This window comes from Rattus norvegicus, chromosome 5 (assembly GCF_021556685.1).
Source record: "Rattus norvegicus strain SHRSP/BbbUtx chromosome 5, alternate assembly SHRSP_T2T, whole genome shotgun sequence".
In the NCBI taxonomy this organism is placed as follows: Eukaryota; Metazoa; Chordata; class Mammalia; order Rodentia; family Muridae; genus Rattus; species Rattus norvegicus.
This window is the reverse complement of record NC_141538.1, coordinates 106,374,795-106,399,698: the sequence shown is the minus strand read 5'-3', so window position 1 is coordinate 106,399,698 and position 24,904 is coordinate 106,374,795. Positions and strand designations below refer to the sequence as shown.

Here is a 24,904-nt window from a genome sequence, read left to right as displayed (position 1 = left end):
TCATTTCAATATAAATTTCTAAATGCAGAAAGGCATACCATTGCCTTGTCCCCTTGGAAAAATTTATGGCTATAATTTGTCATCTTCAATAAGAGAAAGAGCTGTTGCAGGTCTCTGTCAACTGATTTATCAGCTGATGATATTTGAAATGGAGACCTGAAGAGAGGGGATATGTGGGGGAGCACAGAGACGCCAGGATGTTGGGCTCTGCTTTGGGCTGATTTAGAAGTCATGTTTGTGTTTTAACAAGACGCTTTAAACCTGGCTCCAGCAAAACTATAGGTCTGTTTGCCTTTCTGTGGCATGGGTCATGGTGAAGACTAGAAATGACTCCATGGCACCTGTGAAAACAGAACGATAGCCAAACAATGGCGCTCTGTCCAGCCTCCAAATGCATCTTTCTGAGCCTTGGCTCTGCTCCCTCCCACAGCTCTGGCCACAGCCCTGATTTTTGCCTGCACTGTGATGGAGGGGAAGGCAACCTTGCCTAAGATGCTCAGCTCATTGCTCACCTGGAAGACACATTGCATTTGTTCTCAGATAAAGTGAACATGAAGGATGGTAGAAAGGCAAACTACTAAGGGATCTGGCGAAACTCTTGCCAGGTTAGAGTCTAGGTGTGTGTGTGCTTGTGTACTTACATTTACACATGCCCCCGAATATGTGAACAGGAGGGAGGGAAGTGAACATGATCTACAAAATCATCACAAAGGAAAAATGGAAGAGCAAACTACTGATTCTCCAGAGCTCCAATAACCCCGACCACTTGTGTATTTTCACAGCAGCAGTGACACTACTCCATCTAAAACTAACTGTAAGGGGTGTTGAGAGCAGAAGCCAGGGACAATAAAGTGAAACTCACTTCCCACCTAACTTAACCAAAACATACAATTTACTCAACTGTCTGATGAAGTTCTTATAATGAAATATTACACAGAATATAAGATATAAAACACTCTGAGCCATTTTAATAATATACCTGAAAAATAAGTATAAAATACAATATATTATTAATATCACATTAGAAAATTGATATGCTCACATTTTATCGATAATATAATTTTCAGCTCCCAGGTATACACATGGACACATATAAGGACACTTGTGTCTATACAGATATATGTATGTAGACTCTCGCACGTATAGTAGGGAAATACCTTATAATCCTGGTGGGGTCCTGGGGGTTGGATTTTTTTTCCTTGCTGTAAAATAAAATCTTCCTGTTTTGCAAGTTCTAAAATGACATGTTGCCTCCCACATGCTCAACAATTAGAGTACTGAAATGCAGTAAAATTTAAATTAAAAAAAAGTATAAGATGGGGGGGGAGCATTTGGAATTAAGTTAAATGAGGTTATCACCTCCAATTCCATTCATCACCTAAATATCATTAGGCTTTGTGCAGGAATGATCTAAGTTGCAACTTCTGGACAATAGCCATGTCCTTAAAAGCCAAGCCTGAATCAGGGTCACTCTACGCAGTGTGGAATTCGTGTATTGTGATAGGTCTGTCTTAACAAGAACAATCCAAATGTAATTCACTCTGTGGAGATGAGTCATGGGGGTACATCTCAGGGAATGTCTCGGGACCTCTTGCCTCTTCTCATTGCACATCCTCTTTCTGGCTGCTGATGCTTGCATGATCTGCTCTTTGAGAGCAGTGAGTCCCACATAAGCCAACATCGTCTCTTGCAAGGTGCTTCTCTCGTGACTGCTGTCCCTGATCAAAGCACTGCCGTTCACTCACCCAGCCACCTTTTGGCTTCTTCTCTTTGCCATGCCCTTTATGGCTACCTTATAGTAAAACAGTGCTGCTGGCCTGCTTGTGTAACTTGGCATCTTTCCACTCCCTGAAGTAACTATGGAAGCTTCAGGGACATTTCTTTATTTTCTCTCTCATGTATGTTTCAGGCATTGTATTGCTTTGTAATTGTGGAATTCAACACACCTTGGGCAGATTTGGGCCCCAAAGTTTAGCTGACTCCTTTTCACCTTCCCCATGGCACCAAACATTAAGCCTCAATGCCTAGGAAATGACAGTGTTTTGTTTTGGTTTGGTTTGGTTCCCCTGAGAATGAAGTTAGAGGTGCTACGGCATTCTGACTATGAGGTTCCATCCTTTCTAGATGATTTCCAGGCAGTAATCGAAATCACCTTCTTCCTAAACAACACTGCAGAGATTTAAGGAAATGTTCAACGAGGCTCAAGCATTTCGCTTTCCCTTGAGAGGCAGAGCACAGAGGACCAGGGTCCAGTGAAGGAAGGGCCACACACGGAGCTGTGAGGTTGACCGTCAGGGTTCTTCTTGCTTCGTCCTTTCTGTGTATACAGCCTTGAGTGCTGGGCATCTGAACCTTTGCTTCTGTCTTATGAAAATACTAGTGGTGGACAAGTCCTGGACTTTAAGATAAAGGGAGAAGGCAAGAAACCCGTTTTGTAGACTTTATATTAGCTTTCCCTGGCTGATGTCTGCTAGTTCCAAGCTTGATAACCACCAAGATGGTATAAATTCTTCCTCCTCTACCTCCCATCAGCGTTCTGAAACAATGAGTGCCCTTAACATAAAGTCAAATTGGAACCAACTGAGAAAATGTCTTACCTAGTAGCCCTGACTTCTTTTAAAACTGCACTAATGCCAAATTACTGTGTAATCTGTATCAATTAATGATGTTTGGGTTGCAAGGGGGCCAGAGTCAAAAATCCTGATTCAGTGGCATGATGTGCAATTTTTTCTTAGACAAAAATTGATTTTCTACTATAAAACTAACCACTGAAGAGTTTTAACATCTTAGATTAGATGATAGAAACTATGCAACTTATATTTCTGGCATTTCCTTTTTGACATTAATAAAGGCCATTTCTGTACTACTTTTAAGTAAGTAGGACTATCATTTTATTAAAATTTATTTTCCTCATCTGTTGTGTACTCCAGAAAATGACTTTAGTGGACATCAATACATGGATGATGCTTGTTTCATCTGGGTTTCTGCTCACTTTGTCAAACATCCAAACTTGTATTGAAATGGTTCTATGTTGCATGGAAGCAGACCTCCCAGGCTGCTGAAGGCAACGTGCAGGACAGGGCTACTGGGGTGTTGATGGTATCAGGGCTGTGTTTCTGTAGGGTGAGAGACATTGTGGAGCTGGAAGTATTTAGATCCATGGCCAGCTTGCTTTGAGAGAGCCTCACTTGCTGCCTACCCTCTCTGGCCTGTTAACTCTGCAGGGAATATAAAACTAAACTGATGTGATGGATACAGGAGCAGCTTAGAAAACTTGTAATGGAGACTTTGGTCAATTCAGTTGTTTGAGTCTCCGTTTACTGACAATTGCTGTGATTTGTTGAGCACTTAGCATCTTCCTGGGAGGTTTCCACGTTTACGTCACAGAATCCTCATAGTACCTAGCAGAAATGTTATATTTTTACAGATGGGAAACTAAAGATGTTAAGTAATGAAATGTCTTACACAGTTACGACTACGTAAGTTAAAATGAGGATGATGGAATTGCCTTTCCTAGTAACTCATGAGGTAATTAAAGGAATTATGCAAATAATTGCATGTTTTAAAAGCCTGAAAGGCGTTGTATGCGGTAAGCTTACTGTGTGTATGAACTGGCTTGATAGCAGAAATGAATTGTTTGATAATTAAGTTGTAGGATAGTCAGTTATTTCGCTGCCGGGTAATGAGTGGTGTGTCTGCAGGTGTTGGTTGCTCACCCATTCTGAAATGAAGCACAACTCTACTTTGCTATCCCATATAAATCCACAAAAGGAGACCTGAGATTTTATTAATTTTTACCACTTATATAAATGATGTTGGTTCGATTGAGGTGTTACCTTTCTAAATCATGTGTTCCAATAAAATGGTGTACTTTAAGATGTACACGATTTAGGACACTTACACTTTCTTTTTGCTTGTTCACTAACTCAACCATTTTCTAGTCCTTAAATATAATTTTCCTTTTTGGAAACATAAGTGGCACAACCTCTTAAGGGTGGAATGGCAATGACTCATTGCTGGTTAAATGAAGACTGTCCTTCCTTGATACTTGTGAGATGAAACTTCAGGAGTTAATCTGCACAGCATAATCTATATCTAAAAAACCCAATAAATGTCATTTAGCTTCAAGCTGATGTTCTCCTAGGAACTGTCTTCTAGACCACCCAGAACAACCCACAGAGAACTGCTCTTTGGACTTAAGAGAATTTTAGAATTCCATTTTTCCTTTTCATGGACAAAATATGAACTGGAGAGTAGTTTCTCTAGGCAACATCAATACTATTAGTACAGCCTCGGTCTCAGTCATAGCTGGAGTAACTAATGTTTGTTGAGTGCTTCTTTGTGTATTAGACCCTCCACTAAGCTGTTTAAATGTATGGTAGCATTTATCCCTTGTGACAACTTTAACGAGGTAAGAACTGCTATTATTGTTACTTCACAGGATGAAAATCTGAGGCTTAGTGAGAATAAATAGTTTGTCAAAGGCTGTTCAACTTGTAGGAGGCAGCTCTGTAGCTTCCAGCCAAGCTGTGTCACTCCACAGTTCTCACTCCTCCACCACACTCTGCTGTTGGGCACCTACCTAGTAAGCATGAAAATCCAGTTTTCTTATGCCTCCCACATGCGCTGTCATGTGCCACATGTGCTAGGATTCAAATCTGAGACCCGTTTTTCAAAATTTGTTCTCTAGCCAGTGATAATTTATATGATTTAGATTTAGATAATTTGTATGATTTAGAATATATGTATACATATGTGTGTGTTCAAACTAATAAAGAGCTAGAGAAACAAAACCAAAAAAATATAAACCAACCAACCAACCAACCAACCCTGAACAGTCAAAGGTTGCATGCTCATTAGATGAGTGAATGACTCCTTTTTACTTTCTTTTTAACCATAAGCAAAGACTTTGTGGTTCCCTGGCCACATTAAAAAAATGTGGCCCTTTCCTCAAGCAACAAAAGTGGAATGAACTTCTACACAAATCTCAGCAAAGCTTCCCCTGGTGTAAGGGAGAAGTGACAATCATGGCAAGGCAGACACAGGACAGGTTTGACATGTGAACAGATCCTGGATGTCTGTTACATAGGAGAAGGCTCATAACTAATAGAGACATGGAGTAAAGACCTAAGAAAGTAGTAGATTCCTGGTAGGCAGCAGTGGAGTGTCTTTGGACTTCTGGAAATGCACAAGTTGGACTATTGTGGCACCTGTAGAGCAGAGTCTGTAAGAACATGTGATCAACCTGTGACACCATGGCTCTCCATTGCCAATGGGAAAAATAGTACTAATTTTAGCAAAGAGTCATCAAATCTTTAGACCTCTCTTTCCCTTTCCTTAGTCTTAAGTGTTGGCGCCCCTTTGGGGGGCCACTTCTTGCTAGGAAACTAAATATTTAGTTACTTCATAAAAATGCCTGCCTATGTGATATGCACAGAGATCAACAAAGCTCTGGTGAGAGGAACAGCTGAGAAGCCGGCTAAGTTCTTCCAATGGACAGACAGAGCAGCCGTCAACATTTTTGCCTCTGCAGCACTTCAGTGCTACATGACATGGGTGCTGAGGCTTGCTTTTAGAAGAGGAAACAAAGGATGAGGGACCATTGACTTCCAGGTGTCTGCTCTGTGAAGTAGAATCCCATCTGTGTTACGTACAGTTGACAAGACCAAAAAGAAACAGCAAATGCAGTAACTGCAAATCTCAGGCCCTGGGGAGCATGGCTTTACTATTTTCATTACAGCCGTTTAGCTTATCGACGTTTTAAAAATTAACATCTAGAAGCAGAGAAAGTGATAAAAACATAGAAATCCTTTGAAGAGAATAGGCCAGATGTTCACTGTTGGTCCAGCATCATCTGTAGCCACAGCAGCTGGCTGATGTGATGTTATGAAGAAAAGGCCAAAGAACAGGAAACAAGGGAAGGGGGTGGGGGGGAAGCCAAAACAGGAGGTGGAAAGGCAGACAAGAAAAGAAGAGAGGACTCATGCTACTGGGCAAGCAGTAAGGAGGGGGACGTTTCTAAGGGGAAATATCAAGACTTGGAAGTTATTTACTAAGTTGAACAATTATTTAGTGGCATTGCTAAATGTGTGTGTGTGTGTGTGTGTGTGTGTGTGTGTGTGTGTGTGCGCGTGCGTGCGTGCGTGTGTGTCCAGGTGCTGTTATAGGAGGGAAGGTCGAAGGACTACATTGGGTGTCCTGCTTTATCACTCCCTACCTTAGTCCTTTAAGGCAGAGTTACTCACTGAATCTGGAGTGGGGCTGGAGGTCGAGAAGCCTCAGGGATCCTGTTGTTTCCACCATGCTAGTTCTGGGGTTACAGGCACATGTGGTCATGCTCAGCTTTGCATGTGAATGCCAGGGATTCATACTTACACAATAAGCTCTGTGACCTACTCGAGTCATCTCTCTGGCCCCTATGCAGTGTCATTTTCGGTGTTCCTGGGATATATCTATCTTGAAAGGGAACAGACTCACACTCATTATCTGAATGTGAGTTTGCTTCTATTTAGTGTAATAAGCCCCAGATCCCAGGATTTACAGGGAAAATAGATTTCAGTAACTACATATAATGATATTTTATGTAACAACGTAGGAATTAAAAACGGGTGATTTTAAAAAAAATTTACATTTGCTTACGGACATAATAAAGTATATTCAAAATGTGAAAAAACAATGTGTGATCTTTGTTCTAAGAATGCCCTTGTTTTCCCTTTGAGGATTTCTAATTTGTAGTTTTAATGTCATTGTGCCCCCTTTGACTTAATAGATCACCCTTAAATCTGTAGTGGTTAGACAGCAGTTGCTCAATGGATTGATTTCACTATCCAATGAGAGAGACCCATCTTAGAAAGTCTCTCCTGTCCGCTTTGAGCCCACCCCTTCTTATTTTCTCTTGGAATTCAGAAGAGCTGCACACAAAATAGCTCCATGAACCCCGCAGGATTCCTGGAGTGCCTTAAGCTGAGCTGCACACTTGCAGCCCGTAAGTGGCTTTCCTCGAGCATCTCCTACTGCTACGTCTTGATTTTTACAGCCTTGTCTAATCTATCTTCAATAAAAAGTAGCTTTTGATATTAGCATTCAACTGCGACTCTCTCTCTTCTTTTTTAATAGTCACCTGTCCCAACATTTATGCCTGTGCTATATTAGATATTTTAAAATGACACAGACTATAATATAGACTGAACAGGCAACCTTTCAGTGTACCTTTTTTTTTTTTAACTTTTGTTTTTGGATAATAAGAAATGGGCCAAAAATGTTACTCCCACAGAGAAGAGTGGGTAAAGATCAGAAACTAGAAACAAAGGATAAATTTTTCTCATTACAAACATTTTCTTCAAATTGTTAACAACGGTGCTTTCATTTCAAACCCTCTTCCATGGGCCACTTCTTCACTGAAGGCGTGCTTTCCCAAGCGAGGGAAAGCTCAATGGAACTGTGGGGAAATGAACCTCTCTCTCCTAGAAATGCACATATAAAATTTCACATGGCTACGGAAGACTTTCAGTCTCTCTGTAACTGAGCTGGGAATAATGAATGCTCATTTGATTGGGATAAATATCCTGTTATAGGGATAGATATAAATGTACAAATAGAATCATTTTAAAAATAAGGTTCAATCATAGTTAAAATATTTCAACTGCTCAATATTTCTAAAGCAAAGCCAAGCAAAATTTTAACACCTTATTTACTTTTATATCACACCCAACGTGTAATATCCAATATTCTGATGTAAACACAAAACTAAATTAAACTAGAATGGCAAGCTATAAAGTAGCTAATACTTTTTGTTTCTTTAGTGAATTTACTTTTATGAGGCATGTTTATGGTTTCTAAACATTAATTATTAATAGTAAGTTCAAGTCACACATATCATTTAGAATTCATGGCTTAAGGTGGAAAGAGCATAAGAATACATACTTTAAAAAGCCAGCAACTGAATACAAAAGTTGCATCTCTCACAATAGAATGCTCTCCACCAACCCCACCCATGTAGCAGCCTAGTTCTTCGAAACTTTTCTTTCATGTATATATAATTAGCAAGCTCTGCTTTTAAATATCACATATGAATCATTAAAAAGAAAGGATGTTTTGGCCACCGGTATTCGTGACTAGTGCTTGCTTTTGTGGAGAAAGGTTTTCCTAGATACTCTCTAGGAAGCTGTGAATGTGTAAACTGCAACTGTGGAGAATCACTCACCAGTGTTTGAAGCCCTAAGCAAAGCCGCTGCCCTCCATGGGCAGATTCTCCACCCGCACATCAGCAGTTACTCAGTATCTAGGCACTCGATTCCTGATCCTGCAAATAACTGGGGCCCAATTATGGCTTCTCTAAAACAAACACTAGTGTGTGAAGGTGTTAAAGGTTTAAATCTTTAGAACTTCTAATTACAAAGATCCTCAAGAAAATTCGACTTGGAAATAAGCCCTAGCTCCTTATGGAGCAAGGCTCAGGTTTTGTCAACGGTAGCAAAAACTCTTCTGAGGCCCGCTCTGACCCTAATTAATTGTGTGGATTGATTATGCTAGAATGGATTGGCTATGGTCCTGACATGCAGTCTTCTGTGATTGCATCCCTGATGGGAGACAGGGAAGAGAAAGGGAAGCATTGTGAGACAGTAAGCCATCACACTGGCTAAGACACCAAGATGTTCACTGGACTTTGTCAAGGGGAGAAACAAGATGTCAGGATGTGAAAGCAATCAGAGAGAGAGAGAGAGAGAGAGAGAGAGAGAGAGAGAGAGAGAGAGAGAGAGAGAGGACTTCACTTTGAAGACCATTTACAGAAAGAAAACCCACGGTCGCATCACACGATAGCAGGGGCCAGGAGCATGGGAGCCACTAACGGTGGGGATGCTGGACAGGACCGTGTCCTTTGTTTTCAAGTAAAACATCCACTTTTATCTAAGAAGCTAACTGGGAACCTGGTTTATGATAAACAAGCGGGTAAACTGGACTGACCTGGCTGGACAAGGATCCAGGTTGCACTCCTGAAGCTTGGGTTTGGGCTTGATGTTCTCGGGGTAGTACTGACAGTACTGGTCGGCCACCACGCGGCTACTCCGAAGGTCATAGCACTCGGCAGATGTCAGCTGGTAACCTGTAAACACCCACACAACCAGGCTGCTTAAAGCACGTGTCAGCACAGTGGGCTTCTGTATGATTTCGGGCCATTTCCTGTTAAGGAAACTATGTCCAATAGCCAAGAAAAAGCAAATATATAATTGGAAGGGTCATTGATGTTGTAGGACTCACATTCTATATTTTCTTCTCAAGTAATCTGCTCATTTTAATCATTCAATTATATTACAGTTGCTTGAGTTATACAAGAACACAGATTATAAAACTCTGGCAAGAAATACTGCTTATTTGTTTAAAATAATGCAAAAACGTGACAGAGAAACACTATTAGTATTTTTCTTAACCAAGCTTGTAATAAAAGAATGCTAAATTGCCTCTGGGGCCGCCGAGAAGAATCAACTCAAAACTCATTAATAAAGTAAGCAACACGCGAATAAATAAAATAAAACTAAGCCTCCATGTCCCTTCTTGGCACAATGGAGTTTTATGAACCAGGTCCCACCTGAGTCGGGTTCCACCCGGCTGCTTAAATTCAACCTGAATGAGTTGAACTGAGTCAAGGTACAGTTAAAGTCCCCATAATAACTGTATCTGCATTCTTCACCCAATGAAAGTAATAAAATCAAACATGCCCGAAGAGATGAAAATTAGAAAAAGAAAAAAGGAAAAATCCTCCCAAGCCTCCTAGTATTTAACTTTTACTTTTTCCAAAATACGTTGTCATTCCTCCTCAGATTAAGTATCTGGCTTTGTAGGCTTCCTTTGCCCACCACTTTGATAAATCCCTTTCCAAAAAGTTGCTGAGTGATATTTAATTTCATTCATAACGTGTTTGATCTTTCTCACCTGTTTGGTGATGTTATAGAGAGTAGTGATGGAGACTTAGACTCTTGGAGCGAAAAATAAGTACGTATCAAGGATTTTAAAGGTCGGCATCCTTCTAGTCCGGACCCTCCCCAACCCCCCAAGTTCTTCCTGGCAGGTAGATGAGTTATTACTAAATATGTATTCGGAAACAAGATTGAAATCACTGGGAGGCTTGCAGAGGTTTAGGAAGTCAGAAGGAGGTTTTTGAAGCCAGATTTCCTGGCTTGAGGTTATGTTCTCAGACCACCCACGAAAAGTTAATTGTTCATTAAAGACCTAAAAAAAGAGCTTTAAAAACTCTACTGGGGAGATGAAAGCACAGAGAGAAGCGAAAGCAGTGGGCAGGAATGCACATCCAGCTAACGTCTGGCTTTGTAGAGAAGCTAAGTAGCAAAATGACGTTTCAGAGAAGTCAACACACTTTTCCTTTTTGTCTCTCTCTCGTCCTCCAAAGCAGCAATTTTACAAGACAAACACTTTGGAGTTTTGCAGAGAATAATTTCTCTGCAAGAATGGAATTTATCCGGTAGTAAAATGTGGGAAGAAATAGCAGATTATTAAGCTGAGGGTATGGCGTTTGAAAATCATCATCCCCCAACCCAAACCCTCTGCTTGGAAGCTCTCACATACTATGAAGTAAAGTCATGGAGTGAAAGCAAAGGACCAGTGTGGTCCGATGACTGTGCTCTGAGGCTTGCCTGTGGAGCGTTCTTTACACACACCGTGAAGTGGTCAGCCACTTGCAGCTGACAGTGGGAGCACACACGGGGAGCTACAGCTTATTTCTCAGAGATTGCAAGAGTAGTCCCTGAAGTGAAAGGAAGGCTCTACACCCCTCACACATCACAAGGGAACTTTTGCTGACCCTCAGGCTTCCTGATAAGCTTTCCTAGGAACAGAGGCTTAACCCTGGAAAACCACGGATAGCTCTTAAGTATGAGTAAAGTGAGACCCAGCGTGGTTGGAAACAGATGAATGTAACACGAATTGCTTTATTGAATAGTAAGTCATTGTCAAGGTTACTGAAAGTCTACTGTCACAGCAATTCTGTGTGAAAATCATATAGGATGCATGCAATTGAATTGCTGTTTTATGAAAGGCATGGTTTACATTTAAAAAGAAAAAAAAACATTGCATTAGATGACCATTCATTGAAGTTTGTTTTGTTTTCTCTATGAATGTATAGACATTTATTCTCATAAAACGACATCATAATTGGGAGCTTTCCTCCCTTTTCCCACATCTCTGTCTCTCTCTTCTTCCCTCCCTTTCTCTCTTTCTCGTGTATATGTGTGTGTGTGTGTGTGTGTGTGTGTGTGTGTGTGTGTGTGTGCATGTGAATCCTCCATACTGATACCTAGCATTCAATTGCTCCTCTATCACATCCTTCACAAGATTTCAATCAAACCCAGAGCTTGGTGCTCTGCCAGTCTAGATAGCCAGTTTGCTCTAAGGTTACCCTGACTCTACCATATCTACACAGTATTTAGCTACATCCTGGGCATCTGAACTCTGGTTTTCTTGCTTTCATGGCAAACTCTTGACTGCTGAGCCGTTCTTCAGCCTGGTGGTTTGTTTTGTAAAAAGGTAATTTTACTCAAGGTCATACTATATAGACATACTATTGTACTGAAATGCCAGCATACTTGATGGCATTTGACTCATCATTTTTAAGTTAAAAAACAAACAAACCTGTGTTGATTAGGTTTTTTTGTCAAGTTGACATACGTTAGGGCCAATTAAGAAGAGGGAACCTCAAATGAGAAAACAGCCATCAGATTTGCCTGTAGGCAATTTTATGTGGTATACTTTCTTGATTAATGATGGATAGGAAAGGGCCCAGTGCATTGTGGATAGTACCACCCTGGGCAAGTTGTCCCGAATGGTATAAGAAAGCAGGCTGAATGAGTCATGGGCCATAAGCCAGTGAGCAATGTTTCTACATGATTTTTGTTTTTATTTCTACCTTCAGGTTCCTGCCTTGAATTCCTGCCCTGACTTCTCTTCATGGTGCAGGATAATCAGAATGTATAAACCAAATAAATTTTTTATCCTCCTCAAGTTGCTTTTGGTCATGATGTTTTATTGCAGCAATAAAAATCCTAAGACAAAATACAATACTGCTTTTAGAAATACAATTAGTGATTTGTTCGTATTATATAGAGATAACATAGCTATCGGTGAGTTATGTCATAGATTCTTATGTTTTAAATCATTTGCCCCAATTTTGAGGTACCATGACTTTAACTACTGTAAATAATTCCAATGTGGGTGAACAATTTAAAGTTAGTCAATCAACCAGCTTCCACAAAACTAGAGAAAAAATTAGTTAGATAAACCAATTTTCAAAGGCATATATGTATACTTTTAGACCTATTAAGTTGGAAAACAAAAGATAACCTATAAATGTTGATAATTTAAAATATTCACAACTTAATTTTCTGGAAAGATTTTGGTAATACAGGCATCCACAAAAAAATCTCAAACTCCTTTATTTAGTAACCATACCACTGAGTATTCATCCGAGGGAAATTTGTGAACAGATAAAATCATTTAGACATTATGTTATTTATTACAATGGTATAACATTTAAAAGAACCAAGTGATCTCCTACAAGGAAATGACTAAAAAATATCACAGGAATATGATATACTTACTATAATTATAAAAAAACAGAAAATAGGAAGAAGTCTTTTCTAGTAACCCAAGATGCTGAGTGTGATGTGGATGTGACAGTGTAGGGACAGGAATTCTGTTTGTGACTTTTCAGGAGAGACACACCACAAAGAATGTATGGACTGAATGCATGTCATGTCTTTCAGTGTATGTTGATGGGTATAGGCAAAAAATTACCTAGATTAAGTCAACAATGAAGTGATTTTTTTTTCTGGTAATAGAACTTTCTCTAATGGAGTGAGTCTGACAAACATCTTCACTTGCTTCTTGAAGAAATGACATCACTTCTGCCAGACAAGTATAGGCTTAGGTGAAAGGAAGCACTGCATGGGAAAGCTGCTGTTGGATGGGATATTACTACTCCCAGGAAAGAAGATGCCAAGGAAAGAGATGTTTGCTATGAGCATTCACAAAGAAAAAGCTTCCCAGAACACCTCACAGGTAGGTTCAGGAATTGGCTCCATTCAAAAGAAGGCATTCTTCCATACTGAAATTAGTCCACTCTTAACATTTTTCCTCACAGGGGCCTAGGCTAGGTAGGATAAGTGAACACTGTTACCTCCACCACAGGTTGCTGAGCAAGGAAAGAAGTCTGTTTCCCTCCATCGGTGGATGATAGGCTGGTAGAAGATGAACTGGACCGTGCTGTCTGCAGGTCCCAAGTCATGGATCTGTGGGAACAAAACAGGAAAGTTGGTGTGTGATAGAAAGAGGGATGGCTTCTGGGTCTTTGGTAACCTTGGCTGAGAACTCATAGTGTATGGCAGTCTTGGATATGTAGGGCTTATAAGGGCATCAAATGGGAAGGCGTGGCCATTCACCCTACTATGTCTCAGAGAATGGTTCTCACAGTACTTTTGTTATCTTTACCTCTACAGAGCTGATGGCTTAGAGCATGATGAGATCTTCATTTGTGACTCCATCACAGTGGCCTTCCCACCCTTATTTCTACAGAATTGTGTAGCCTTTGAAATGTATATTCAGAAATAGACAATGTAGTAAGGCATGGTGGTATAGACATTCAATCGCAATGCTCAGGAGACAGAGAGAAGAGGATTTTTGTGAGTTCAAGGCCAATCTGGTCCGTTTATTGAGTTCTTGGATTGCCAGGGCTATGTAGAGAGACCCAGTTTCAAAAATAAGAAAGACAATTTATTTTAAGGAAGTCATAAATGCCATTCAATACAGAAAATAAAAGATACTATCTGTAGTTGAGAAAGAAAAAAATGTCAAGGATTAAGATGCTTTTCCCATTTAGGGACATCCATGGATCTTCCAATCAGTGCAGTGGCTCATAAATCTGGATGTGCTAAGTCACCAGTTGGAAGCTGCAAATTCTTGGGCCCAAGCCCAGAGATCTAGGCAATTCTAATGTAGATAGTCCAGAATACCAAATGTCAAGATACTAAGTTATAAAAGCAACTACTTTCAAATAAAACTGGTGCTTATGGAAATTAAAACTTGTTTTTAAAAGAGGGAATATGAGACAGTAAATTTTTAATGGTTCCTAAAATTACAAGGTTGAGCAAACATACTTAAACTACAAGAGAAGAAAAAGTGCCCAATGAACAGAACAATGAACTTTAGGAGGACGGAATGATGTGGCAATCAATGCTGGGCTAGGCTTGGGCTGTTTGTTATATTAAGAGAGGTTCTTGGAATAATGACAGAATGACTTCTTACTCCAGCTCTACTTGTGACAATTGGAGAAGTATCAGGGTCCAGCTGAATAGCATGGCCTAAGCCTTTGTCAAATGTCCTTAAGTCTCCATACATCCCAACTGCTGCTCTTTCTTTACGGTAAACGGATGGAGACAGCCTTCAGATTATTTTAAAGACAGCCCTACTACTCTGCTGCTGATCTCGTTAAGTCCCCTCAACACCTAGGACACAGGAGATATAAGAATAGTGCATAAGAAGGCGTTAGAAAACCTGCAAGTGCCAAACTCTAGGCTGACTTTAGAGTTTATATGAGTAGATGGAAATGTTCCTCCAGAAAGTCTGGGAAAGCCAGAGATTAGGAAGAGAGAGAGATCAGAAACCTAAAGATGGTCTCATTTCATGCCAGGACTCTCATTAACGGACCTTTGGGGCCTTTACGAATTGGAGCAAATGGTGGTAAACCCATCTTTCAAACAAAACCAGCTGGTACGGTACTGTCTCTACCAGAGGGATGCACAGTCCCATGTATCAGACACGTGGTACCAACTGCTGGTTAGGGATCCGGCATTCGTTTCATTATTTGGTGAGCTTTGTCTGATTGCTTTAGGTCCAGCATCCCTTCAGAGATGTGGTTATCATGCAGGAAAGCCAAATACCCAATATCTTTGAAAATGAGAAGAAAAAAACTGAGACGTGTTTTGTATTTTGTATTTTATTCTCCCCTGTATGATATATAAGGTATACGGCATGTTTCTGTGAGGACATTTGCAGCTCTGAAAGCTTGGGCAGTAGCACCAAGATGGAGGACACTGTGGGACCAGCTCAAAGACGCACAGTAACAACTCCCGGGGCTCTTTTTTACTCTTCTGCCCTTAGTAGAGTTTCAGTTGTGGCAGATGAGGGGTCCATGACAACCAGCACCCTACCTACCACCTATTTTGCTGGATCCTTTTTGCTGGAAACTTGGGCCCACAATGGGGGTGGGGTGGGGGGAGGTCATAACTAACTATGGTTAAAAGAGGAGGCCTTGCCCTAGAATGTATACATGGTGTCCACTTACCTTCAGATCTGGTAAAAGGAAGAAAAATGGAGCAAGGCCCTTTATAGGCTCGTTAGAAGCTACCAAGAAAACTCTTCATAGCCTCTGAGGAGGGAATGGATAACAAGAAGGCCTTTTGTCAGAATGGCGAAGGAAGGAGAAGGGAAGCTACGCAGAGAGTTGTCCTATGGGACTCCCACAGAGATTCTAAAGAATACATATAGGTTCTGAGGCTGAGAGCTTATATTTGGAGAGATCACAAATGAAAGGGGCCCTTTTAAATGCATTAAATGGGTCATGAGAATGAAGACCTCTCGCTTCATAATCTTGCTTGGTTTTGTTCACATGCTAACATTTCCTTTCTCCATCGTCCTGTTCTCCAAGACAAGGACAGTGATGGTCAGCGCATACCACATTCTTACCAAGGTTGAGGTATGTTTTATTTATATTAAATTGAATCTTAAGACTGTGTGGGTTTTCCACGTTTGAATTTCATGGAGAGGGTCAGTGGCTTGTTCAAGTTGTCTAGCTAAGAAAGAGGATGGCAGGATTTGAGATCAGGTCTATGTAGCTCTAGAGCTGCTATCCTTCTCATGGCACCACCAGTATCCACAGTGGTGCCATGATGAAGTGTGAAGTTTACCCTTTTCATATCCTCGCTCCCATCACAATGTCTCCTTCCATTTTCAGTAGAGACAAGTGCTTAAAATAAAGATAAAGCCAACATGACGTGTATCTTTGGTGGTCTAACAGTTGCTCATGGAGACAGGCCAGCCGAAGTGTGTGTTCTGTTTTTCTTCATTCAGGACTGCTCAGTCCTTGTTAGCCTTAAATCTGCTATCCCACAAATCCTCACACATCATGTGTTGGTCCTCAAGAGTATTTGAAAAGCTTCAGTTTGACACCTTAGAATGTTAGTGCAAGGGCTGAACACATCTGGCATATGTAATTTTGACCTCCGTATGCCAATAAGAATAAAAAATGTTGTGGACTAAGCTCTCCTTCCTATACTTGCAACATCTTAGTTTTTCTAATTTAGCTTAAGGACTTCTCACACTGAAAGTGAATGAGAAGGCTCACAGTTGCCAGCACCTTAAAAATGGAGTTGGAGGGAAACATGTGCGTGTGTGTGTGTGTGTGTGTGTGTGTGTGTGTGTGTGTGTGTGTGTATGTATGTAGTATGTATGTATGTAGAGGGGAGATGTTGATCTCCAAGTCAGTGTCCAGCTCAAGGAACAAAGGAAATAGCATAGGCACATAAAGACAGTATCAAGACCACAGGGGTCCTCAGGAATAGCTCTGAAAGCACCCCTCTTGTGACTTGTGAGCTTTCCTATGTTACCTCACTAAATGTCTTCTCCTCACTGATGCCAGAATCTCTGCCATAGACTGGAAGGTGTTGTTGCTGGTAGTCAGGAATTCCCTCACCCGCCATGTAGTAGGGAAACTTCTACTCTGGGTGTATAAAAGGGAGCCACAGTGGAAACTGATAGGGCTACAGTGTTCTTTCACCCATTTCCCTCATTTTACTTTGTTCCCCTTGTGACTTGGGAGGGCTTGGAGAATGTGGGAATAAATTAACTTACTTTATAGGGCAAGGTACCTACTTCTTAAATGTCTTGGTCTACTGTATTCAACTTTAGGCTAATGTAGAAATTGGCAGAATACTACTTCCTCAAGTGTGTGAGAAAAAAGAAAGTTTAAATGCTCGTTTGAGTTTTCAAAGATGTGGAACAGTGACCCAATCTTTACATCACCAGGTCTCTGTGAATTAAATGGGGACATCATTGTTTCTTCACTGTCCCCTTCCATAGTTTGTCATCTCGTGATCCTCTTGATCATCACTCTTTCTTTGGCATTGTCTCCAAAGTTTGCCATATAGTAGGCCACCAAACAGTTGCTAAATAAATCAATGTATCAGTGAACTAATGATTTACATATAGATCATGTTTCCTTTTGAGTATGTTTGGAACACAATTTTATTTTGATAAAGTCTTAGGATCTCTGTTGAATTTTAAAGACACTTGACAATTATTTTAGAGACATTGTTTATCTCTTCAGCAATGACACATCTCATAAAGTAAAGCAGAATGTTAAAAAGCAATCCCAGTCCAAGACCATTCTCTACCCTTCTTCCAAGGCTACCTCTTGAGCTGACAATATGGCTGCAAAGGCAAAAGCACTTTCTAGACAAACCTGATAGTCCTATTTGATCTCTGAAACCCAAAGTGCAAGGACAGAAGTAGCTTTTGAAAGCTGTATTTGACCTACACACATGTGCTGTGGCACATGTGAGCATACACACAAGCATACACAAGTAATAATATTGATGAAATACAAACAAAAACTAAAACAAACACCTCTGTCTTCAGGGGCAGGGTAGCATGGAAAAACACATGAATTCAGTCTTCTTTTTTTTTTTTTTATTAACTTCAGTATTTCTTATATACATTTTGAGTGTTATTCCCTTTCCCGGTTTCCGGGCAAACATCCCCCTCCCCCCTCCCCTACCTTACGGGTGTTCCCCTCCCAACCCTCCCCCCATTGCCGCCCTCCCCCCATAGTCTAGTTCACTGGGGGTTCAGTCTTAGCAGGACCCAGGGCTTCCCCTTCCACTGGTGCTCTTACTAGGATATTCATTGCTACCTATGGGGTCAGAGTCCAGGGTCAGTCCATGTATAGACTTTGGGTAGTGACTTAGTCCCTGGAAGCTCTGGTTGCTTGGCATTGTTGTACATATGGGGTCTCGAGCTCCTTCAAGATCTTCCAGTCCTTTCTCTGATTCCTTCAACGGGGGACCTATTCTCAGTTCAGTGGTTTGCTGCTGGCATTCGCCTCTGTATTTGCTGTATTCTGGCTGTGTCTCTCAGGAGCAATCTACATCCGGCTCCTGTCGGTCTGCACTTCTTTGCTTCATCCATCTTGTCTAATTGGGTGGCTGTATATGTATGGGCCACATGTGGGGCAGACTCTGAATGGGTGTTCCTTCAGTCTCTGTTTTAATCTTTGCCTCTCTCTTCCCTGCCAAGGGTATTCTTGTTCCCCTTTTAAAGAAGGAGTGAAGCATTCACATTTTGATTATCCGTCTTGAGTTTCATTTGTTCTAGGCATCTAGGGTAATTCAAGCATTTGGGCTAATAGCCACTTATCAATGAGTGCATACCATGTATGTCTTTCTGTGATTGGGTTAGCTCACTCAGGATGATATTTTCCAGGTCCAACCATTTGCCTACGAATTTCATAAACTCGTTGTTTTTGATAGCTGAGTAATATTCCATTGTGTAGATGTACCACATTTTCTGTATCCATTCCTCTGTTGAAGGGCATCTGGGTTCTTTCCAGCTTCTGGCTATTATAAATAAGGCTGCAATGAACATAGTGGAGCACGTGTCTTTTTTATATGTTGGGGCATCTTTTGGGTATATGCCCAAGAGAGGTATAGCTGGATCCTCAGGCAGTTCAATGTCCAATTTTCTGAGGAACCTCCAGACTGATTTCCAGAATGGTTGTACCAGTCTGCAATCCCACCAACAATGGAGGAGTGTTCCTCTTTCTCTGCATCCTCGCCAGCATCTGCTGTCACCTGAGTTTTTGATCTTAGCCATTCTCACTGGTATGAGGTGAAATCTCAGGGTTGTTTTGATTTGCATTTCCCTTATGACTAAAGATGTTGAACATTTCTTTAGGTGTTTCTCAGCCATTCTGCATTCCTCAGCTGTGAATTCTTTGTTTAGCTCTGAACCCCATTTTTTTTGTGTTTTATTTTTTTATTTTTTTAATTTTTTCATCTTTATTAAATTGAGTATTTGAGTATTTCTTATTTACATTTCAATTATTATTACCTTTCCCGGTTTCCGGGCCAACATCCCCTAACCCCTCCCCCTCCCCTTCTATATGGGTGTTCCCCTCCCCATCCTCCCCCCATTACCGCCCTCTCCCCAACAATCACGTTCACTGGGGGCTGAACCCCATTTTTTAATAGGGTTATTTGTCTCTCTGCGGTCTAACTTCTTGAGTTCTTTGTATATTTTGGATATAAGGCCTCTATCTGTTGTAGGATTGGTAAAGATCTTTTCCCAATCTGTTGGTTGCCATTTTTTCCTAACCACAGTATCCTTTGCCTTACAGAAGCTTTGCAGTTTTATGAGATCCCATTTGTCAATTCTTGATCTTAGAGCATAAGCCATTGGTGTTTTGTTCAGGAAATTTTTTCCAGTGCCCATGTGTTCCAGATGCTTCCCTAGTTTTTCTTCTATTAGTTTGAGTGTGTCTGGTTTGATGTGGAGGTCCTTGATCCACTTGGACTAAGCTTTGTACAGGGTGATAAGCATGGATCGATCTGCATTCTTCTACATGTTGACCTCCAGTTGAACCAGCACCATTTGCTGAAAATGCTATCTTTTTTCCATTGGATGGTTTTGGCTCCTTTGTCAAAAATCAAATGACCATAGGTGTGTGGGTTCATTTCTGGGTCTTCAATTCTATTCCATTGGTCTATCTGTCTGTCTCTGTACCAATACCATGCAGTTTTTATCACTATTGCTCTGTAATACTGCTTGAGTTCAGGGATAGTGATTCCCCCTGAAGTCCTTTTATTGTTGAGGATAGTTTTAGCTATCCTGGGTTTTTGTTATTCCAGATGAATTTGCAAATTGTTCTGTCTAACTCTTTGAAGAATTGGATTGGTATTTTGATGGGGATTGCATTGAATCTGTAGATTGCTTTTGGTAAAATGGCCATTTTTACTATATTAATCCTGCCAATCCATGAGCATGGGAGATCTTTCCATCTTCTGAGGTCTTCTTCAATTTCTTTCCTCAGTGTCTTGAAGTTCTTATTGTACAGATCTTTTACTTGCTTTGTTAAAGTCACACCGAGGTACTTTATATTATTTGGGTCTATTATGAAGGGTGTCGTTTCCCTAATTTCTTTCTCGGCTTGTTTCTCTTTTGTATAGAGGAAGGCAACTGATTTATTTGAGTTAATTTTATACCCAGCCACTTTGCTGAAGTTGTTTATCAGCTTTAGTAGTTCTCTGGTGGAACTTTTGGGATCACTTAAATATACCATCATGTCATCTACAAATAGTGATATTTTGACCTCTTCTTCTCCGATCTGTATCCCCTTGATCTCCTTTTGTTGTCTGATTGCTCTGGATAGAACTTCAAGAACTATATTGAATAAGTAGGGAGAGAGTGGGCAGCCTTGTCTAGTCCCTGATTTTAGTGGGATTGCTTCAAGTTTCTCTCCATTTAGTTTAATGTTAGCAACTGGTTTGCTGTATATGGCTTTTACTATGTTTAGGTATGGGCCTTGAATTCCTATTCTTTCCAGGACTTTTATCATGAAGGGGTGTTGAATTTTGTCAAATGCTTTCTCAGCATCTAATGAAATGATCATGTGGTTCTGTTCTTTCAGTTTGTTTATATAATGGATCACGTTGATGGTTTTCCGTATATTAAACCATCCCTGCATGCCTGGAATGAAGCCTACTTGATCATGGTGGATGATTGTTTTGATGTGCTCTTGAATTCGGTTTGCCAGAATTTTATTGATTATTTTTGCGTCGATATTCATAAGGGAAATTGGTCTGAAGTTCTCTTTCTTTGTTGGGTCTTTGTGTGGTTTAGGTATAAGAGTAATTGTAGCTTCGTAGAAGGAATTCGCTAGGGCTCCATCTGTTTCAATTTTGTGGAATAGTTTGGATAATATTGGTATGAGGTCTTCTATGAAGGTTTGATAGAATTCTGCACTAAACCCGTCTGGACCTGGGCTCTTTTTGGTTGGGAGACCTTTAATGACTGCTTCTATTTCCTTAGGAGTTATGGGGTTGGTTAACTGGTTTATCTGTTCCTGATTTAACTTCGATACCTGGTATCTGTCTAGGAAATTGTCCATTTCCTGTAGATTTTCAAGTTTTGTTGAATATAGGTTTTTATACTAAGATCTGATGATTTTTTGAATTTCCTCTGAATCTGTTGTTATGTCTCCCTTTTCATTTCTGATTTTGTTAATTTGGACACACTCTCTGTGTCCTCTCGTTAGTCTGGCTAAGGGTTTATCTATCTTGTTGGTTTTCTCAAAGAACCAACTTTTGATTCTGTTGATTCTTTCTATGGTCCTTTTTGTTTCTAGTTGGTTGATTTCAGCTCTGAGTTTGATTATTTCCTGCCTTCTACTCCTCCTGGGTGTATCTGCTTCTTTTTGTTCTAGAGCTTTTAGGTGTGCTGTCAAGCTGCTGACATATGCTCTTTCCTGTTTCTTTCTGCAGGCACTCAGCGCTATGAGTTTTCCTCTTAGCACAGCTTTCATTGTGTCCCATAAGTTTGGGTATGTTGTACCTTCATTTTCATTAAATTCTAAAAAGTCTTTAATTTCTTTCTTTATTTCTTCCTTGACCAGGTTATCATTGAGTAGAGCATTGTTCAATTTCCAAGTATATGTGGGCATTCTTCCTTTATTGTTATTGAAGACCAGTTTTAGGCCGTGGTGGTCCGATAGCACGCATGGGATTATTTCTATCTTTCTGTACCTGTTGAGGCCCGTTTTTTGACCAATTATATGGTCAATTTTGGAGAAAGTACCATGAGGAGCTGAGAAGAAGGTATATCCTTTTGCTTTAGGATAGAATGTTCTATAAATATCCATTAAGTCCATTTGGCTCATGACTTAGTCTGTCGACATCACTGTTTAATTTCTGTTTCCATGATCTGTCCATTGATGAGAGTGGGGTGTTGAAATCTCCCACTATTATTGTGTGAGGTGCAATGTGTGTTTTGAGCTTTAGTAAGGTTTCTTTTACGTATGTAGGTGCCCTTGTATTTGGGACATAGATATTTAGGATTGAGAGTTCATCTTGGTGGATTTTTCCTTTGATGAATATGAAGTGTCCTTCCTTATCTTTTTTGATGACTTTTAGTTGGAAATTGATTTTATTTGATATTAGAATGGCTACTCCTGATTGCTTCTTCTGACCATTTGCTTGGAAAGTTGTTTTCCAGCCTTTCACTCTGAGGTAGTGTCTGTCTTTGTCTCTGAGGTGTGTTTCCTGTAGGCAGCAGAATGCAGGGTCCTCGTTGCATATCCAGTTTGTTAATCTATGTCTTTTTATTGGGGAGTTGAGGCCATTGATATTGAGAGATATTAAGGAATAGTGATTATTGCTTCCCGTTATATTCATATTTGGATGTGGGGTTATGTTTGTGTGCTTTCATTTTCTTTGTTTTGTTGCCAAGACGATTAGTTTCTTGCTTCTTCTAGGGTATAGCTTGCCTCCTTATGTTGGGCTTTACCATTTATTATCCTCTGTAGTGCTGGATTTGTACAAAGATATTGTGTAAATTTGGTTTTGTCATGGAATATCTTGGTTTCTCCATCTATGTTAATTGAGAGTTTTGCAGGATACAGTAACCTGGGCTGGCATTTGTGTTCTCTTAGGGTCTGTATGACATCAGTCCAGGATCTTCTGGCCTTCATAGTTTCTGGCGAAAAGTCTGGTGTGATTCTGATAGGTCTGCCTTTATATGTTACTTGACCTTTTTCCCTTACTGCTTTTAATATTCTTTCTTTATTTTGTGCGTTTGGTGTTTTGACTATTATGTGACAGGAGGTGTTTCTTTTCTGGTCCTATCTATTTGGAGTTCTGTAGGCTTCTTGTATGCCTATGGGTATCTCTTTTTTTAGGTTAGGGAAGTTTTCTTCTATGATTTTGTTGAAGATATTTACTGGTCCTTTGAGCTGGGAGTCTTCACTCTCTTCTATACCTATTATCCTTAGGTTTGATCTTCTCATTGAGTCCTGGATTTCCTGTATGTTTTGGACCAGTAGCTTTTTCCTCTTTACATTATCTTTGACAGTTGAGTCAATGATTTCTATGGAATCTTCTGCTCCTGAGATTCTCTCTTCCATCTCTTGTATTCTGATGGTGAAGCTCGTATCTACAGCTCCTTGTCTCTTCTTTTGGTTTTCTATATCCAGGGTTGTTTCCATGTGTTCTTTCTTGACTGCTTCTATTTCCATTTTTAATTCCTTCAACTGTGTGATTGTGTTTTCCTGGAATTCTTTCCGGGATTTTTGTGATTCCTCTCTGTAGGCTTCTACTTGTTTATTAATGTTTTCCTGTGTTTCTCTAAGGGAGTTCTTCACATCTTTCTTGAAGTCTTCTAGCATCATGATCAAATATGATTTTGAAACTAGATCTTGCTTTTTTGGTGTGTTTGGATATTCCATGTTTGTTTTGATGGGAGAATTGGGCTCCGATGATGCCATGTAGTCTTGGTTTCTGTTGCTTGGGTTCCTGCGCTTGCCTCTCGCCATCAGATTATCTCTAGTGTTACTTTGTTCTGCTATTTCTGACTGTGGCTAGACTGTCCTATAAGCCTGTGTGTCAGGAGTGCTGTAGACCTGTTTTCCTGTTTTCTTTTAGCCAGTTATGGGAACAGAGTGTTCTGCTTTCGGGCGTGTAGTTTTTCCTCTCTACAGGTCTTCAGCTGTTCCTGTGGGCCTGTGTCTTGAGTTCACCAGGCAGGTCACTTGCAGCAGAAAAGTTGGTCTTATCTGTGGTTTCGAGGCTCAAGTTCGCTCGCGGGGTGCTGCCCACGAGCTCTCTGGGGCCGCAGCAACCAGGAAGATCTGTGTCACCGTTTCCGGGAGCTTCAGTGCACCAGGGTTCCAGATGGCGTTTGGTGTTTTCCTCTGGCGTCCGAGATGTGTGTGCAGAGTGCAGTCTCTTCTGGTTTCTCAGGCGTGTCTGCCTCTCTGAAGGTTTAGCACTCCCTCCCATGGGATTTGGGTGCAGAGAACTGTTTATCCGGTCTGTTTCCTTCAGGTTCCGGCGGTGTCTCAGATGCAGCGGTCCTGCCGCTCCTGGGCCCTCCCCCACGGGAACCCAGAGGCCTTATACAGTTTTCGAATTCAATCTTCTTAATGTCAAGAATACTCGATGATTTTAGCATTTGGAAATTTTAAGATTAACTACTTAAATATTGTTAGCATCAATTTTGCTTCTATGCACTTTACAGAACTTACAGAACTGAGAAATGTAGACCTTAACATGGAAGATACATAATTTTGCCTCCAGGTGGCATGGGATATGGCTCCAGTTAATGTTGCTATGACTCTGATCAGTAGAGTAGAATGCCTTTCTGGGAGCAACTGAGGCCATGCATCAAGGAAGAAAATGGCTAAAAGATGAACGGAGAAGGAAATGCTAAGTGGAAAAGCAGACTTGAGGCTGGGAAGACCATCCTAGATTTGAAGGAGAAGCCATCCTAGAGGAGAAGGAGAGCAAGGACAAAGGACTGAGCTGGGAAGGACAGGATAGCACAGCAGCATGCTCAGCAGCACAAGTGAAGGGTTGCTTCCTGGCACTCCGTCTGAAGCCCCGCTGTCTAACAATATATGAAATCCAACAAGAAATGTAACATACTCAAATTAGCATACTCATTCCAATGCCCAAGAGTCTGTGTCCTCCATAGGAAATGCCTGCTCTCCACTGACCAGCACATAAACTCTGAGTCAGGTTTTCAGCTGTGCGTTTGCCCACCCTTTTTGCTCTGGCTGTGTTTCAACTACTTC

General features: G+C 40.7%; 1 protein-coding gene across 5 annotated transcripts in view; it reads right to left on the bottom strand.

Annotated features, from left to right (window-relative positions):
• Positions 1–24,904, bottom strand: part of Adamtsl1 (ADAMTS-like 1) — a 398,736-nt gene that overhangs the window by 193,718 nt on the left and 180,114 nt on the right. For all 5 annotated transcript variants that reach the window (XM_087549776.1, XM_087549775.1, XM_087549777.1 and 2 more), the window contains 2 exon segments: positions 13,187–13,298; positions 8,965–9,103 (listed from right to left, as the gene is read on the bottom strand). In XM_087549776.1, the coding sequence (XP_087405902.1) occupies positions 8,965–9,103; positions 13,187–13,298 (251 nt within the window).